This window comes from Mastigoproctus giganteus, chromosome 5 (assembly GCF_048544385.1).
Source record: "Mastigoproctus giganteus isolate SK-2022 chromosome 5, ASM4854438v1, whole genome shotgun sequence".
NCBI classification, from domain to species: domain Eukaryota; kingdom Metazoa; phylum Arthropoda; class Arachnida; order Uropygi; family Thelyphonidae; genus Mastigoproctus; species Mastigoproctus giganteus.
Window position 1 is genome coordinate 16,826,126 of NC_143579.1, and position 18,800 is coordinate 16,844,925.

The window sequence follows — 18,800 nt, forward strand, 5'->3', positions numbered from 1 at the left end:
TCTGCCACAAGCTTCATTAATTCATCCGCCATCCATTTAGGCCTGAACTTTGAACAGTATTTCTTAGTTGGTATGAAAAACCTCATCGTCATCATCATCAGCTCTTCCACTGCTTTTCTTTGTCTTTCCAGTGCCTGAAATGTTGCCTTATGCTGTGTGGAGTCAGATGCCTTTTCATAATCCACAAATGCCAGGCATAATGGTGTTTTCTATTCATTTGCTTTCTCCATTAGCTGTGATATTATGTGAAGGTGATCATAGTTGAGAATCCTGTCCTTAAAGCTAGCTTGCTCTTTTGGTTGATTCTCATCAAGTATTCTTTCTAATCTGTTAGTAATGACCCTTGTTAACAACTTGTAGATGTGGGATAACAAGCTAATTGGTCTATAATTTCCAATTTCTGATTTATCTCCTTTCTTATGCAGCAAAATTATGATTGCATTATTCCACTCCTTAGGCGTCACAACTTTCTAGTGCATTTTTTGAAGAGTCTTGCCAGTTTTTGTGTCATTTCTCTTCCTCCCAATTTTAACTACTCTACAGTAACTTCATCTTCCGCGGCGCCTTTCTGATTCTTCATTTTCTTCAACGCCTGTTCCACCTCATCAGGAAGGATATTGGGTATGTTGTATGTGTTACTAATTTGCGATCCTCTTCCCCACTGCTGGCATCATCCCCTTGCTCCTTGTATAATTCTCTATAGTAGTCTTCTGCCCTTTGAATTATGCCTTCTCTGCTATTTATAAGTCATCATCATCATCATCATCATCAGCCATTTTCAATCCACTGCAGGATGAAGGCCTCTCCAGCAACTTTCCAGTTCCTTCTGTTTTGAGCACTGGCCATCCATTTACCACCCACAAACTCATGAATTTCATCTATTCATCTCCGCCTTTGTCTTCCAGGTTTTCTTCTAGCTCCTCTTAGGTACCATTCTGTTATTTTCTTAGTCCATATGTCATCATGTCTTCGAGCTATGTGTCCTGCCCAAGACCATTTTAGTTCTTTAGTTTTGATAAGAATGTCCTTTACTTGAGTTTGCTGCCTAATCCATGTGTTTCTCTTCTTATCTAACAGTCTGATTCCCAAATATAATTCGTTTCATTCTTCGCTGTGTAGTTTTCAGCTTCTCTTGAATTCTTTGGTGAGTGCCTAAGTTTCACTTCCAAAAGTCATGGTGGGGAGTATACATTGGTTCATTATTTTACGTTTCAGACAAACTGGGATATTGCTCTTCAGTATGTGACTATATTTCCTGAATGCTATCCATCCAAAATTTATTCTTCTCTTGACTTCCAGCCATTTATCATTATTACAGCTAATAACTTGTCCCAGATAAGTATATGACTCCACCTTTTCAATTACTGCTCCTTCAATGATTATTTCCATTTCTGTGGCATACTTGTTCATCATTATTTTTGTTTTAGCCATATTCATCTTTAGCCCAAAATCCTTACAAACTGTGCATAACTGATTAAGATTTTCCTCTAATTCTTTGGGATCGTGGCTTATGGCCAAATGTCATCTGCAAATCGTAAATGGTTTAGGTACTCTCCATTCCCATTGACTCCTTTCTGTGACCAGTCTAATCTTCTGAAAGCTTCCTCAAGGGCAGCAGTAAACAGCTTCGGAGATATTATGGCTCCTTGTCGAACTCCTTTCTCGATTTTAAATTTCCTACTGTTTTGGTCTAGTCTAATAAAGGAAGTAGCATTCTCATATATATTCTTCAAAATCATAATATATGGGGTATATGTGCCTTGTCTTTCCAGTGCCCGAAACATTGCCTTATGCTGTATGGAGTCAGATGCTTTTTCATAATCCAAAAATGCCAGGCATAATGGTGTTTTATATTCATTTGCTTTCTCCATTAGCTGCTACATGAAGGTGATCCATAGTTGAGAATCCTGTCCTAAAGCCAGCTTGCTCTTTCGGTTGATTCTCATCAAGTATTCTTTCTAATCTGTTAGTAATGACCCTTGTTAACAACTTGTAGATGTGGGATAACAAGCTAATTGGTCTATAATTTCCAATTTCTGATTTATCTTCTTTCTTATGCAGCAAAACTATGATTGCATTATTCCACTGCTTAGGCATCACATCTTTTCTAATGCACTTTGTGAAGAGTCTTGCCAGTTTTTTGTGTTATGTCTCTTCCTTCCTATAATAATAATCCTATAACACACTCCTACTCTCAATTTTGATCTCCCAATGCTTATGTCACACCAAACTGACTCGACACTGCACTGTCCAGCGATGTCGACTGGCTTCGCTTCCTTGGATTTTATGTGTTTCTTAACTAATAGCATAACCCCTCCTCCCTTCCTATCCTGTCTATCCTTCCTGTACACATTGTACTCCCCAAATTCCAGTTCTACATTCCTTATATCTGTGTGATACCACGTCTCTGATATCCCAACAATATCTGCCTTTGATGTTTTGAGCAATACCTCAAGTCCAAATTTATTTACCAAACTCCTAGCATTGGTGTATACGCAAGTATACATGCACCTGTTCCTATTCTTAGCTACCCTAACACAACCCATGTGTTTACTTGTACCGTAATGACTCCCAGCAGTCTCCGAAATACCCTGCATCTTGTTTTCCAGGCTGCTGCTGCTCATTCCAATAGAAGCAGTGCAAGAATCACTTTCACCTCTGCCAGTGGCTACTGTTAATCTATTAGTCCTTGTATCCGCCTAACAGTGCCTCGATAGCATCGGCAAATATTCTTGAACCTTTCTATTTAAGTGTATCTCATCCCTGTAGAAGCAGTCTCTCCTGTTAACAAGTACAGACTAGGCTGAAAAAAATTCTACCACTTGAGCCTTGCACAATTTTTCCAGGGCCGAATTGATCGACAAGGCTCTCATCATATACTCCCTCCTATCGTGTCTGGGCAGAATTGCAGGCACTTTCAAATTTAACCCTAATTCATGGCTTTTTTTCAACAATGAACTGTACTTTTAAGTAATTCTGCCAGTCTCCTACTCTTAATATCATTAGTGTCAACATGTACAACAATATCACTTTTTGTGCTCTTAAAAGATGATATCCGCTCTACAACGTCATCAATCTTTGCAGGCATTCTTAATTTATTCCATTTTAATTACACTTGACAAGTCAGCAACCGTACTCAATACACTTATCATATACATTTGAATATATTTCATTATGGTTACTGGGTATTTCTGCTAGAACTAGTAGTGTCCTGGATCCATAATCCAATATAATAAGTTAATAATTTTTTCGTTCTATTTTAGACATTCAGTTTTATCACTACATCCTATTATTTTTATTTATATTACAGTAAACCCCCGCTATTCGTGGGGGTTACGTTCCTGAGAAATGCTGGAATACTGAAAACGCGAATACTGAGTTATGGCTCCCATAGTAATAGAGGGGTTCCGTTCCAAAGTATGAAATATATAAGAAAAACTAGTCTAAAATTTTGTCTGTGTATGTATTATATGTACCTTCATAATATGACTATGTTCATAGACAGTACATAGGGAAATGGAAGCATATGGCATCGTTTCGATGCCATATGCTTCCATTATAAGAAAATAAGAAACAATTTAATATTAAATGTAATATTTATTAGAAATTTCAAACCAGCAGCACCTTTGCTAGCTAAAAAACGTATCCCGCCAGTGCTATTACCAGTTTCGCTAAAGTGTTGATAAAGGAGTTTTACCTTTTCACGAATGATGAGTGAACTTAATGGAATTTTATTTTGAGTTCGGTCTTCTATCCACAGATTTAAAGCTTTTTCCATTTTTTCTAATTTAACATCACAAGTTACAGAGCAAATTTTTGAAGCAATTAGAGCGTTTTCACAGACATTATGGCGGATTTTTTTTTTTCCCGATTTCTTGATTGATCGTACCGTTGACTCATTGATTTTATAATGTTTTGCCACTGAGGAGACATTTTCACCATTAGAAATTTTATCTAATAACTCAATTTTATTCGCTAATGTCATCACCTTCTTTGATCTTTTCACATTTCCCTTGTTATTCGTAGCCATATTTTTGTTCCGGTTAGAAAGAACTTGTCCACATTAAAGTCACTTTCTTCCGTTAACACACTCGAAAAAGTCTGTTTTACACTGCAAAACAGTAGATTTATCACTTTTGTAAGCATATAAATTGATAAATTTATTCAATTTATAAGCATATAAATTAAAAACAAACGAAGAAACCTTCCATAACAAGCACATAACACATACTGAACAAGGATTAGCGAGAAACATCCACGCTCGAGATTTTGTCACCCCTCTCCCCCCACCTACTGAGCACTGTTTTGACCGGGAAAGATAATTTTAGCTATGCCCATGTTTTTTTATGGCGGGAAATGTTCACGGCACTTTAAAATTCAAATTTTTAGGTTTCATTTTATATTAAATCAGCGACTGCGAATACAGATACCGCGAATAGCGGGGGTTTACTGTGTTAAGTATATATATATACTTAATTGCTAATTTTATGTTTTATGTGCCATAATGAATAACCTTTCAGTTGTATTGTAGTAGTAGATATGTGGCATTAATGCTATTGTAAAAATTATGAATTGAACATTAGCATTAGTAGAGGCATAAAATGCAAGAAAGCAAGCTTATGTAGCATCAGCCAAAAAAAAAACCAAAAAAAACCACACTTCTCATTTCATACATCCATTCACTCCAAATGTTTGTCTAGTTCTGCATTGAACTTATTTATGTTGTTGACCTCCAGTACAACGGATGGAAGTTTGTTCCAACTATCAACCACCCGCTGCCTAAGGGAGAATTTCCGCACGTCTCTTCTAAAATTGTCTTTCCTCAATTTGAATTTGAGATGAGTAATCCAAGCAAGAGGAAGAATCCCATTAGCATTGAGCTTGCTAATGGGATTTTGTACACCTTTTTGTACATTCACAATGAAGCCTAGTCTCCAAACACTGCAATTCGCAGAACTTACTCCCCTCTTGATAAAAGCAACCCTATGTTCCATTCACCAATCTCATTGCCCTTCTCTGTACTTGTTCCAGCAGCTCTGCATCTGTCCTAAGCCTCCAGACCTGTATACAGCACTCAAGATGGCAACATGCACTCATTGCCTTATACAAGGGAACAATCACCTTCTTATCTCTGCTAGCAAATTTCCTGTATATCATTAACAAGACACCATGAGCTGCTCTTGCAGCCTGTCTGCATTGCTCAGAAAACTTCATATGTGACTGCACAATTATCCCCAGATCTTTTTCATTCTCCACTACCCTGAGTGTAGTACCACCCAGTTGATATGATACTCTTGAGTTACTGCTACTCATATGCAGTACTTTACATTTGTCAATGTTAAACTTCAGTTGCCACCTCTCAGCCCATCTGCTCAACTTTTCCAGATCCTGTTGCAGTAGCGTACTATCATTACTATCATTAACAACCCTGCCAATCTTCATATCGTCTGCAAACTTGAACATTAAGCCTGATACGCCTTCATCAATATCATTGATAAATACTGAAAACAACAATGGGCCCAACATCGAACCCTGGGGGACTCCACTAATAACATTAGTTCATGAAGAGCAGTGCCCATTGATAAGCACTCTCTGTCTTCTCTCACTCAACCATCCTTTTATCCATTGTAGCAACGTGCCCTTAATACCATACTGCTCCAATTTTTACAGTAGTCTTCCTAAATTATTCTTTGCATCCAATTCCTTTGTGACCACATCATAGTATCCAATCAGATTTTTCAGACGACACATTCTTATTCTCATATATGGGAATTCACAATCACAACATGAAGATCGTGCTTCAGAGTTATTAAATGACTTAATATTGTGGGCAGCAGATTCATATAAGTTGAAAATTTCAAAGGCAAAGTCAGTGTAGGTCTTATTAAAGAGACAATTATGCTTGTATGTGCTCAAGGAGTCATTGAAATATGAGACCGTAGTCAAGTACTTGGGAATGAGTGTGGGAGAAAGGATGAGCTTTATTCCGCATGTCAAATACAACAAACCCCCGCGAATAGGGGGGGGGTTACCTTCCTGAGAAATGTCGCGAATACCGAAAACGCGAATACTGAGTTATGGCTCCCATAGTAATAAAGTGGTTCCGTTCCAAAGTATGAAATTTATAAGAAAAACTAGTCTAAAATTTTGTCTATGTATGTATGTATTATATGTACCTTCATAATATATGACTATGTACATAGACAGAACATAGTGAAATGCAAGCATATGGCATCGAAATGAAAATAAGAAACAATTTAATATTAAATGTAATATTTATTAGAAATTTCAAACAAATCTTTTAAACCAGCGCCTTTGCTAGCAAAAAAACTTATCCCGCCAGTGCTATCACCAGTTTCGCTAAAGTGTTGATAAAGGAGTTTTGCTTTTTCATGAATGATGAGTGAACTTAACGGAATTTTATTTTGAGTTCGGTCTTCTATCCACAGATTTAAAGCTTTTTCCATTTTTTCTAATTTAACATCACGAGTTACAGAGCAAATTTTTGAAGCAATTAGCACGTTTTCACGGACACTATGGCGGATTTTTTCTTCCGATTTTTTGATTGATCGTACCGTTGACTCATTGATTTTATAATGTTTTGCCACTGAGGAGACACTTTCACCATTAGAAATTTTATCTAATAACTCAATTTTATTCGCTAATGTCATCACCTTCTTTGATATTTTCACATTTCTCTTGTTATTCTTTGCCATAATTTTGTAGGGGTTAGAAAGAAATTGTCCACAATAAAGTCACTTTCTTCCGTTAACACACTCGAAAAAGTCTGTTTTACACTGCAAAACGGTAGATTTATCATTTTTGTAAGCATATCAATTTATAAATTGATAAATTTATTCAATTTATAAGCATATAAATTAAAAGCAAACGACGAAACCTTCCATGACAAGCGCATAGCACATACTGAACAAGGATTAGCGAGAAACATCCACGCTTGTGATTTTGTCAACCCTCTCCCCCCACCCACTGAGCACTGTTTTGACTGGGAAAGATAATTTTAGCCAGGCCCATGTTTTTTTACGGCGGAAAATATTCACGGGGCTTTAAAATTCACATTTTTTTAGGTTTCATTTTATATTAAATCGGCGATCGCGAATACACGAAGCCGCAAATACAGATACCGCGAATAGCGGGGGTTTACTGTATTTAAGAAGTGAAATTCGTACATTGTATGCCAAGCTCAGAAGAGTTATAAGGGTTGATTGGGGAATTAAGGGCAGAGCACTTAATACCTTATATGATTATCTCTTTACACCCATCATCACTTATACTTCTGTGGCTTGGGGCGCTGCCATGGGCAGGAGCAGCAGTGCATAGCACACGCTTCTTGATTAGACCGGGGTTCGAGCCCGTGACCACGAAATATGGAGGATGCGAAAGGTCAGGGAATGACCACCGCATATCCCCGGAGCAATATGGCCTTAGTTGCTAATGCTCCTAAAAACCAAATACCAACCAACCAACCCTGTGGCTTGGCTGCATAGTATAAATAACACAACTGTTAATAAGTACTTATTATTTTCAAGCACAAAGGTTTGCTCTCCTTTGCATGACCAGGGCTTGTCGAACGGTTTCAACTGAAGCACTGCAAGTGGTTGCAAGAGGGCTTCCAGTGGATTTCAAGAAATACTGAATGCATTAATGTACTGCACTAGAAAAAACCTAAGGAGATCAATCTTGAATATAACTTCATGTCCTGAGATGGGCAAAATCTATACTAGAGCAGATCAGAAATTTGAAAAAAGGAAGAATATTAGATCAGTTGAAAGATATCTGGCAAGAAAGGTGGAAGCTCTCTGAGAAAGATAGAGCAACATTATGTTCCTACCAAATATTAGAATTTTAGATGTAAGAAAGAAATCAGTTCAGTATGAATGCTGCATTTTTATTGGCAGGACAAGGCTTGGCTAGTCGATTATGTCAACTAGGATTGATTGAAAGTGGATTATGCTCATGTGGGAATGAGGAAACTTCTGAGCACAATGTTGAATTGAGATAATTATGTGGACATTCGAATAGATTTAGAAATATCTCTGGACCAAGAATGCAGTAGTCTTTGGATCATGTTCACAGCTAGGAGGCTATTCACTTACTTGGAATAAATTTGTTCCCGATGTATTTAAGATGAGAAACAGGTGGTGGCTAGATAATAGGACCTGCCTCCCAGTGGAAGGGATATCAACCTGGTCCATTGGGATTGATGAGAAGTGTTAATGCTGACTAAAGTCTAATTCTTCTAGAATGGGGCTAAGTGGTCATATTCCTCCTGAGTTGTGTTGTGTTATGAGTTGTATTAATTTTAACTAACAAAATGTTTTATACATGGCATAAATGTCAATAGTAATAGTATTTGCCATATAGATCAAGGAAGCCACAGGCTTTTGCTGCACTGGTGGAAAAAAAAGAAAAAAAAAAAGCATCCAACCAAGTAGATATGAAAACATATTATATGTTTCTTTCCTCACACAGGTAAGTATCCAGCACACCTTTGATTTTTTCAAACTGTCAGCCTCAACTACCCGTGAGGGTTTGTTTGTTTGTTATTTGGTTTTTAGGAGCATTAGCAACTAAGGCCATATTGCTCCGGGGATATGCGGTGGTCATTCCCTGACCTTTCCGCATCCTCCATATTTGGTGGGCATGGGCTTGAAAAACCTGGTCTAATCAAGAAGCATGTGCTACGCACTGCTGCTCCTGCCCACGGAGGTGCCACCTGTGAGGGAAACTTGTTCCAGCTATCAGTGACTCACTGGCTAAAAGAAAACTTCAGAAAATCTAATCTAAACCTCAAACCCTGTAATTTGACCCCTAGTTCTGAAAAAGTTTAGTATAATTTAAGTTGATGTTGCAATCCACATATAAGTTTCGGCTTAGATAGTGCGGCAGCACGAGGCATCTTGAATGAATGTTCTAAACAATTCCAGAATTAGATTATCTGAAGTTTTCTTTTAGCCAGCAAATCACTGATAGCTGGAACAAGTTGCCCTCACAGGCAGTTGAGGCTGACAGTTTGAAAAAATCAAAGGTGTGCTGGATACTTACCTGTGTGAGGAAAGAAGCATATGATATGTGTTTTCATTTCTGCTTGGTTGGGTGGTTTTTTTTTTTTTTTTTCAACAATTCAGCAAAAGCCTGTGGCTTCCTTGAACTATATGGCGAATATTATTACTATTGAAAAAGGCAAATATATTGCATATGGGTAGCAGTAACACCGGAGTAACATACCAACTGTGTGGTTCTACACTCAGGGTAATGGAAAATGAAAAGTTACGATATACAGGAACTTTGCTAGTAGGGATAAGGAGGTAATTATTCCATTGTATAAGGCAATAGTCAGACCACATCTTGAGTAGTGCATACAGGTCTGGAGGCCTCATTTTAGGAAGGTTGTAGAGCTGCTGGAATGAGTACAGAGAAGGGCAATGAGATTGGTAATAGGAACAAAGGGATGCTCTAACCAAGAATGCTTCAGTTTTGCAAATTGCAGTGGCTGGAGACTAGGCACCTGCAAGGCGATCTGATTGAAGTGTTCAAGGCTTTGAATGGAGGGAGCAAGCTCAATGATGATGGGATTCTTCCTCTTGCTCAGACCCCATACACTGAGCAAAAATGCTCAAATTTAACCTGGGGTAGTGTGTAAGAAATCCAATTTCTGGCAGGAGGATATAGCCTTGATATTTTTGTTTTTACATATTTTCTATCAGTATTTTTATATAAAAATAACCTATTTCTAAAACCTGTAAAAATACAACTAAACAAGAGCACCTTCACAAATAGGTTTTTTTTTTTTTTTTATTTGTAAAAAATTCTGATGTGATAGAGCAAATTTCAAGCAACTTTTAAAATTCCGTTAAAAATGTGGTTTCAATTTCTTATTAGCAATGAAACAGACAACTTTTCTTAAAATTCAGACTAGTGTAATTAATATTTTTTGATTTTATTGATATCATTGATCAACTTGTTTAAATGTGTATTATAAGTTGTTTAAGGAAATGATTGTTTAAGAATATTTGAAGTTAATTGTTGTAATAACACTACCATTGATTCTTATTGTGAGGATATTTTAGCTGGGTGAAGAATTTGTGAAATTAGAATGTTATGAAATTTTGAAGCCTTATGCTGCACTGGAGATTTTGAATTTGAAGCAAATTTATAATCTCAGAGTTTAAGTTAGCCCTTTTTACCATATAATTTATAGTGGATATTTCAGAAAAATTGTAGTACTGTGTAAACAAACAACCCTAAGTATGTTATTTGTGATTAGAAATGTTTGTCTTAATTAACAACACTCTGAGGATGAATGCATGAATGAGAATTACTATCTTTGTGCTATTGATATTAACTTTAAATAATCAATATTGATTAATTAAATGATCAATAATCTTGGTGAAACTCAAGCTCCATTAAATTTTGATACTAATAATTATGGAAAAATCTTATTTCATTTACTGTAAAGCTTACCCATTCCAAAAGGTCCTAAATTTAGTGGGAAGATATTGCTTGATAGACATATGTACATATATACATTTGACAAAATCTCCATATAGAAGTGTTCACACTGCTAACAGATCATCAAATTAATAAGCAAAATCACTGAAAACTGGACCGGATTTTATACACAGCTAATGAAAGCTTAAAAACCAATCCACTTGTACTGCTTTTTTGTTTGTTGCAAATTTGATGATTTCTTGGTAGTGTCACACTTCTGAATGGGAATATTGTCAAATATATATATGTATGTCTTTTAGGTAATGTTTTCCCTTTAAATTGAGCATTTTTGGAAGAGGTAAGCTTCATAAATGAAATAAGGGTTTTCTCAGTACGATTATTAGTATATCACCAGTATAGCTATTACTATTTACTAATGTATTGAAGGCATTGTCTTCATCATTGAGTAGGACAGGGGGTGCTCAAACACCATGTCCCATGGGCCACTTGTGGCCTGCTGGACCCTTAATTGTGGCCCGTGAACACAATGAAGTTTCCAAAAAAAATTTTAAAAATATATATATAATAGCACAAAATAGTGTAGCAACTCCTGTGCCACCTATTGGTTAAGCAGGAAAGTTCAGCTTCTCAACGAGCTTGGACAGGTGGCGCTGCTAAATTTTTGTGTACTTTCTAGTTCTAGTCAGAAACGTGGCGCCTCCATAGCCAGGTGGACAGGAGCAGCAGTATGTAGCACATGCTTCTTGATTAGACCGGGGAGAGCATGCAGAAAGGTCAGGGAACCACCACTGCATATAGAGAGAGAGTGGTTCCCTGAAAGGTCAGAGCATGCGGAAAGGTCAGGGAACCACCACTGCATATCCCTGGAGCAATATGGCCTTAGTTGCTAATGCTCCTAAAAACCAAATAAACAAACAACAAACAAACCAGAAATGTATTCTTGAGTCTCTGGACCTTTCTAGAAACTGTCAAGGTATATATATTTTTGCGTTTGCATAGAGTTTAGTCATTCAGTCAGTTAGAATTCGATCTCACGACGCACTCTTTCCGAACTTTCAATTATTAACGACTAATATTAATAATTTTTTAGTATTTATTATGTTGTTTGAGTGCTGTAAAAATAAAGCTAAGTAAATTTAATCATTTAGTGAAGTTTTAATTACCTTTGTTATATAAAAACATAACAACGGTAATAAGAGGCCCTAGTAAATTCAAACTGATGGGTACCAGCAAAAAATGTGTTTACAGCAAAGTTGTTCACAATTTCAATGAAAAATGGACTGATTTTATATTTCTTAGTGGAAACTGATGGAAAGCCTGTTTGTTTAATATGTCAGGAATCAATATCCACTGTCAAGGAATACAATTTGAAAAGGCGTTATACACAAAACATGCAACCAAGTTCGTCAGTCTCCAGGGTTAGGTACACACAGACAAACCGAACCTTTTCAAAAGATCATTAAAATCGCAACAATCAGTTTTTAAGAAAGTATCGGAAGATGCTGAGAGTTACGTCAAAGCTAGTTATATCATTGTTCAAAAAATTGCCAAAAGGTCGAAACCATTTTCTGATTGAGAATTTGTGAAGGAGTGCCTTGTAACAGCAGTTGAAGTTGTGTGCCCAAACAAAGCTGATGCCTTCAAAAAAATAAGCTTGTCTCGAATGACTGTTACTAGGAGAGTAGAATAACTGGCATTGAATGTTGAGGAGACATTGAAAACAAAGTTGCTAGCATGCAAATTCATTGGCATTGGATGAAAGTACGGATTTAACCATTACAGCTCAGTTGGCTGTAAACTTAGTCTTTGAAAAATTGTTGGCTTTATGTCCCTTGAAAGGAACCACGAAGGGAACAGACCTTCTGGAAGCTACGAAAACGGCTCTTGCTAGATATCACCTCAGTTTGAAAAACTTCACAGGGTTGGCAATGGATGGAGCCCCAGCAGTGGTTGGAACAAAAGCAGGATTGGCAGCACTTTTAAAAAAAGAAAAAGAAATAGATTCTAGCAGATTTACCAGCTACCATTGCATCATTCACCAGGAAAATTTGTGTGCCAAATCTCTGGGTTTTGAAAATATCATGAAAGTTATCACAGACGTTGTGAATTTCATCCGAGCTAAGGGTTTGAATCATCGACAGTTTCAAAATTATCTACAGACAGAATGGGATGCTGATCATAGTGATGTTGTCTACTTCTCCAACTTACGATGGTTAAGCTGTTCAAACGTGCACACGAGGATTTTTGAGTTGAAAGATGCCATCCAAGAATTCATGACAGCAAAAGGCAAGCCAGTATCAGAGTTCGACAATCTGAAGTGGTTGGCCGACTTTTCCTTCCTACGGGCATTTCTTCTCATTTGAATGAGTTAAATTTGAAGCTCCAATCAAAAGATCAACTGGTGCATGTCTTGTTTAATCACATCAAAGCTTTTCAGATGAAATTAGAACTCTTTAAATGCCAACTTCAAGACCAGAATTTAACTCATTTTAGTATTAGTAATGGCTGCATGGTGCAAGAAAGCCTATGGCTTATGCTGCACCAGCCAAAAAAAAAAAAAAAAAAACCGAATAAAACAATGATAAAAAAAATAATAGCAAAATAAATAAGTAATAATAATTAATAAAAGAAAAGGAAATTAAACCTATCATCCTATGCGCTTCCTGACCCGAAGGTACTATCCAGATGACCTTTGAATTTCCCCAAACTGTCAGCCTCTACCACCCATGTAGGCAACTTATTCCAGTAATTTATAACTCGCTGGCTAAAATAAAACTTCCTGCAGTCCAATCTAAACATTTCCCCTCCTAACTTGAATTTATGTCCTCTAGTTCTAGCATCATTTATAATCTTGAAAATTTGTCCTCATTCATTTTACTGATGCCTCTCAGAGCCTTAAACACCTCAATCAAATCTCCTCTAAGGTGTCTAGTTTCCAAACTCTGCAGCCCACATATTCGAAGTCTTTCTTCATAAGGACACCCTTTTGTCGATCTCACCAGGCGAGTTACCTGTCTTTGCACCCTTTCAAGAAGCTCAATGTCTTTCTTTAGGTGCGGTCTCCATACTTGAACACAGTATTCCAAGTGTGGTCTAACAAAAGCCTTATATAATGGGATTATCATGTCCCTATCTCTACTTGCAAAAGTTCGATAGATGATTGATAGGACACCATGGGCCATCCTTGCAACCTGTTTACAATGCTCAGAGAATTTCATGTCTGACCGTATCGCAACACCCAAGTCCCTTTCCTCCAGTACTGGGTTTAGTTAAACTCCACCAAGTGAATAAGTTATTTTGGGATTACTGTTTCCCAGGTGTAATACCTTACACTTTGTTGGATTAAAGCATAGCTGCCATTTTTCTGACCATTCCTGAAGTCTATCTAGGTCTCTCTGAAGAAGCTCAGCTTGACAGTGATCATTAACTACTCTACCAATTTTAACATCATCTGCAAATTTAGACATCACGCCCTCTATCCCTTCATCAATGTCGTTTATGAAAATTAAAAACAACAGTGGTCCTAATACTGATCCTTGGGGAACCCCACTTCTTACGTCAACCGAATCTGAGGAATAGCCATTTATCACAACCCTCTGCCTCCTGCCCTGAAGCCATCCTGCTATCCATCTAAGGATTTTCCCAGTGATTCCAACCTGTTCCAGCTTATAAAGCAACCACTCATGTGGGACTGAGTCAAAAGCTTTGCTGAAATCTAAATAAAAAATGTCGAAATTATTCCCTAAATCCAGCTCGTGAGTGACCCTTTCAAAATAGCAAACCAGGTTCGTTAAACATGATTTTCCCTTTACAAAACCATGCTGAGTATCCTTGAGAATTTCAATTCGATCCAAATGATCCTGAATTCCACCCTTGATCATTGCCTCCGTGATTTTCCCTACCACTGAAATCAGACTGACAGGTCGATAATTTCCCACTTCACTCTTAGAGCCACCCTTATGTATGGGAGATACATTTGCACTTTTCCAACCCAAGGGAATCTCCCCAGAGTCTAGTGATGCTCGCATAATTAGCCTCAATGGTTCAATGCACTCACTTGCTGCCTCCCTTAAGGTTATAGGGTATATTCCATCAACTCCAGGAGCCTTACTGGCCTGTAGGCTCGAATGTTTTTTCATTAAATAATCTTGCAAAATTTCAATATCATTAATTACATATTTTTCAACTTTGCTCCCACAATTTCCCATTGCCACAAAAGGTTTTTCATTTGTAAATATCGATGCAACATAACTGTTGAGTTCATCTGCAATGGCAGCTGGTGTATTTAATACTATCCCCTTTCCCTTACGTAAAGATCCAATCTGATTTGTCCCGCTTTTCTTGGCATTTATATAAAATATGTGAAGAATTCCTTATCCCCCTCTGCTCTGTTTGCTATTGATTTTTCATAAACTGCCTTTGCCTGTCGAACCTTTTCTGTGGTTCTATTACAGATCATCTTGTAGCTGTTATAGGCTTCAGTACTTTTTATTGCTCTTTAACCTTTCCATGCCATCTTTTTCTGCTCAAGTAATGTGGCAACTTCACTATTCATCCAACTTGGAACCCTCCTCGTGGAGTATTTTTTTAATGGTAAATACACATTCAAGTCGTCTGTGATTAATGTTTTAAAAGCATACCACAGTTCAAATGTATTCATTCTCTGTGAGATATCTACCCAGTTAATAGAGGCCATGTAGTACCTTAAGGCATCGTAATTTTCTTTTCTGAAATTAAAACCCATTCCTTTGCCTTTTACTGCTGCTACCTCTCATCATCATCCACCGTAGAACTCTGTGATCACTTCCTGCTACTGGTTCCTCTACTGTCAGCCCTGTTATGTCATCTGATTTATGGGTGATGATGAGGTCTAGGATATTCTTTTCTCTAGTACTTTCCCTGACATGTTGATACAAATACTAGTCATCTAGTTGATTTAAAAATTTTGTTCCCCATGTTGAGTTTCCTTCCCATTTACTCCAATCAATTAGAGGCAAATTGAAATCACCCATAATAAGACATTGACGCTTACTTGCCTATTCCATTTGCATGTAGAGGCTTTCGTCGTAATCTTCACAATAACCTGGTCTGTAGATTACTCCTACTTGCATTATACCTTTGTTTCCAACTATCTCACACCATACAGATTCTATACTAGCATGTGAAACATCTGAATCCCGGAAAGCTATCATTGCACTCAGGCTGCTTCTGATAAGAAGCATTACCCCACCACTCCTTCTATCTACCCTATCCTTCCTAAATACATTATGCAAGCCTTACTGAAACTCATCATCCACAATTTCCGGGTGGCACCACATCTCCGTAAGCCCTATTATGTCCGCGTTACTTGTTTTAACCAGCAGTTTGAATTCGCTCATTTTATTGACGACACTTCTAACATTACTATGTAAACAATTAAGACTTACTGTTCTTGTATATTTATCAACCCTAACACAACCCTTGAAGTTTTTTAGGCTCTCTTCCCTATCATTAGCTACCCGCTCACTTGAAACGTTTCTGCCCCCAGAACATCTAGATAATATGTCCAGTTGGGGTTAACAGATAAGAACTCTTAAGGTATATGCAAGAGTTACTTTGACCAATATTATCAGATAAACATGTATCAGTATTACCCACATCCCCACTAACTAGTAGTTTCCCTGAACCTTTAAGGTATCCTCAATAATACTGGCAAAAACTTTTGCACCACCTTTGTTTATGTGTATCCCGTCTCTACAAAACAAATTTCTTCTACCTACAAGTGTGGGCCATGCTGATAGAAATTTCCTCCCTAAAGCCTTGCAGAGTCCTTCAAGTCTTGAGTTAATCTACAAGGTTTTTAACATATAATCCCTCCTATCGTGTCTGGGCAGAATTGCAGACACATAGACATTGTGGCCTAGCTTGCGGCATTTCCTCAGCATGGTCCTGTATTTTTCCAACAAATCGTCAGATCATGTATGTTTAATGTCATTAGTCCCCACATGAATAATAATATTCTCTTTACCCCCCTTAAAATCTGACAATCTTTTGGTGACATCATTAATAGTTGCTCCCGGCAGACATACCCTGGTTCTACTCATATTTCTGAGGAATGTTGATATTGCAGTCTGCAAATATGCTCCGCAATGTGTGGCTTCAATATCTCAGCTCCAAACCGAGTTCCAAGAAAGAGTCCAAGATTTCCACACTCAAGAAAGGACCCTGAATGTGGTAACTAACTTCTTCTCTGTGAATGTGGTGGAGACTCCGGTGGACCTCCAAATGGAAATCATTGACCTTCAATATGACTCTGATCTGAAAATCAAATTTGATACAGTGTCTCTCCTAGAATATTACCAAAAATTTGTAGAAAAGAAAATTTGTCAATTTAAGAATGTATGTGGCAAGAATCTTCTCCCTCTTCAGAAGTACGTACTTATGTGAGCAGATGTTTTCTAGATTGAAGCACTCCAAGTCAAAATCGATAACGAAAATTACTGATTGTCATCTGGAGCACTGCCTCTGATTAGCTACCATAGAAATAGTTCCTGACATTGAATTATTAATAAAAAAATAAACAGGGTCAGTTTTGTCATTAACTGAATCTTTCATTCCTTTCATTGCTGTCATATTGTAATAAAATTTGCTTATAAATGCAGTTGGTTTCATTCTTTTAAAGTTTAAAATTTAAGCGATCGCTAGGTTTACAAAACAAAGTTATTACATGGAGTCGAATTCAGAAACAACTCTCAAGGGCAATATTTTTAAGTCGAAAAATTAAAAGACTCACATAGTAAAGTGCATGGAACAACACTGCAATTGGTTTTAAGTGTTTTTACTCAACAAATTTTCTCTTAGGTGTTGCTTCTGAATTCGAGTCTAAAAGTGGTATATAAGACTTATCTATTGTATGGCCTGCAACGTCTATAAAATTTTCAAATTGGGCTGTGACTTCTGAAAGGTTGAACACCCTTGGAGTAGAACAAGGCCTTAGGGATTCCGTGAATTTGTAAAAATATTTTGCCTCTGTTCTAAACATAATTATTATTTATAAAAAAATTAATTAATCCATACAGTAGTTATCATTGATGTTAACTTTAGTTGCTAATGCTCCTAAAAACCAAATAACAAACAAACAAACATTGATGTTAAAGAGTTTTCTTATATATTTTTAAAAATTGATATTCAAAACATCTTATTTGATAAATCTTAATTGTCTGATTTTTAATAGCACTTCTGAAGAATACATTCAAAATTCTTATGTTTCCTGATAGCCACATATTCCAATGCTTCTCTTCTGCGGCAAAGGTTTGTTATTTTTAGACATATTAACAAATAATATTATTAATAATTAGAAGAATATTATTTTTAGTTCTCAAAAGTGCAACATGTAGTTTGTACAAGTCATCTGAATTTTTTTTTTTTTTTGCTTGTAAATATGTTTTTTTAGATATGTCATATCAACTCATACTATATAAATTTAAGTGGACTCTTCACTGAAAATATTCCCACCATCTCCAGAGTTAGTTTTAATATACAGTGACTTCTTTACATGTGTTCAAATTATGCAAATTTAAAATAACACGCCGCAGTCATATTTAAACCACCCAAAGAAAACCCACAAGAGGCCAGCACGATAGCCCACCATTTTCTCATTTTGTTTGCTGAAGATTGTGGATTGGTCATCTATTGGAAGTGCATAATTTTTTTTCCTTTTGTGCTTATTTTTACTTATTTTGTTTTTATTATTACCCTTATGGCTAATAAGCATCCTTGTAGTTCTAATGGAAGTGATGGTAAGCACTCAAGGAAATCAATTTTGCTTGAAATGAAACAAAGTGCTTAAGTGTTATGAACGAGGTGAGAGCACAGCATGCATTAAACATGCTCTAAGTCTGAGTGAGAGCATGTTTAATGCTTGCTATTAAACATTACATTGCATACTATTCGAGATAGTGCTGATAAAATTAATGAGAGTGTTAAGAGTGGTGTGCCCTTAACTGCACAAAAAATCATTGTATGCTTGGTTAAGTTTCATGGAATGCCTGGAAAAAACGCTTTTTACATGGATGAGTGACCAAAATAAAAAAAAAAAACTTTAACATTAGCCAAGTGCAAGAGAAAGCTCATAGCTTTTGTGATGATTTAAAGGAACGTAAAGATGTGGAAGTTAAGCCCTTTTCAGCAAGTTCGGATTGTTTGCAAATTTTCGTCAACGATATGGTTTTCATAAAGTGAAAATGTGTGGAGAAGCTACATCAGCTGATAAAAATGCTGTAGATGCGGTCCCTGGGAAACTGAAGCCAATCATAAAGGAGGGAAGGGATACATACCCAAACAGATATTCT

The 18,800-nt window shown here is 36.8% G+C and overlaps 1 protein-coding gene across 3 annotated transcripts in view; it reads left to right on the forward strand.

Moving 5' to 3' along the window:
• Exo84 (exocyst complex component Exo84) overlaps positions 1-18,800 on the forward strand; it is a 210,753-nt gene that overhangs the window by 80,252 nt on the left and 111,701 nt on the right. For all 3 annotated transcript variants that reach the window (XM_090373093.1, XM_090373094.1, XM_090373095.1), the window contains one exon: positions 17,684-17,760. In XM_090373093.1, the coding sequence (XP_090229219.1) occupies positions 17,684-17,760 (77 nt within the window). The remainder of the gene's footprint in view (positions 1-17,683; positions 17,761-18,800) is intronic.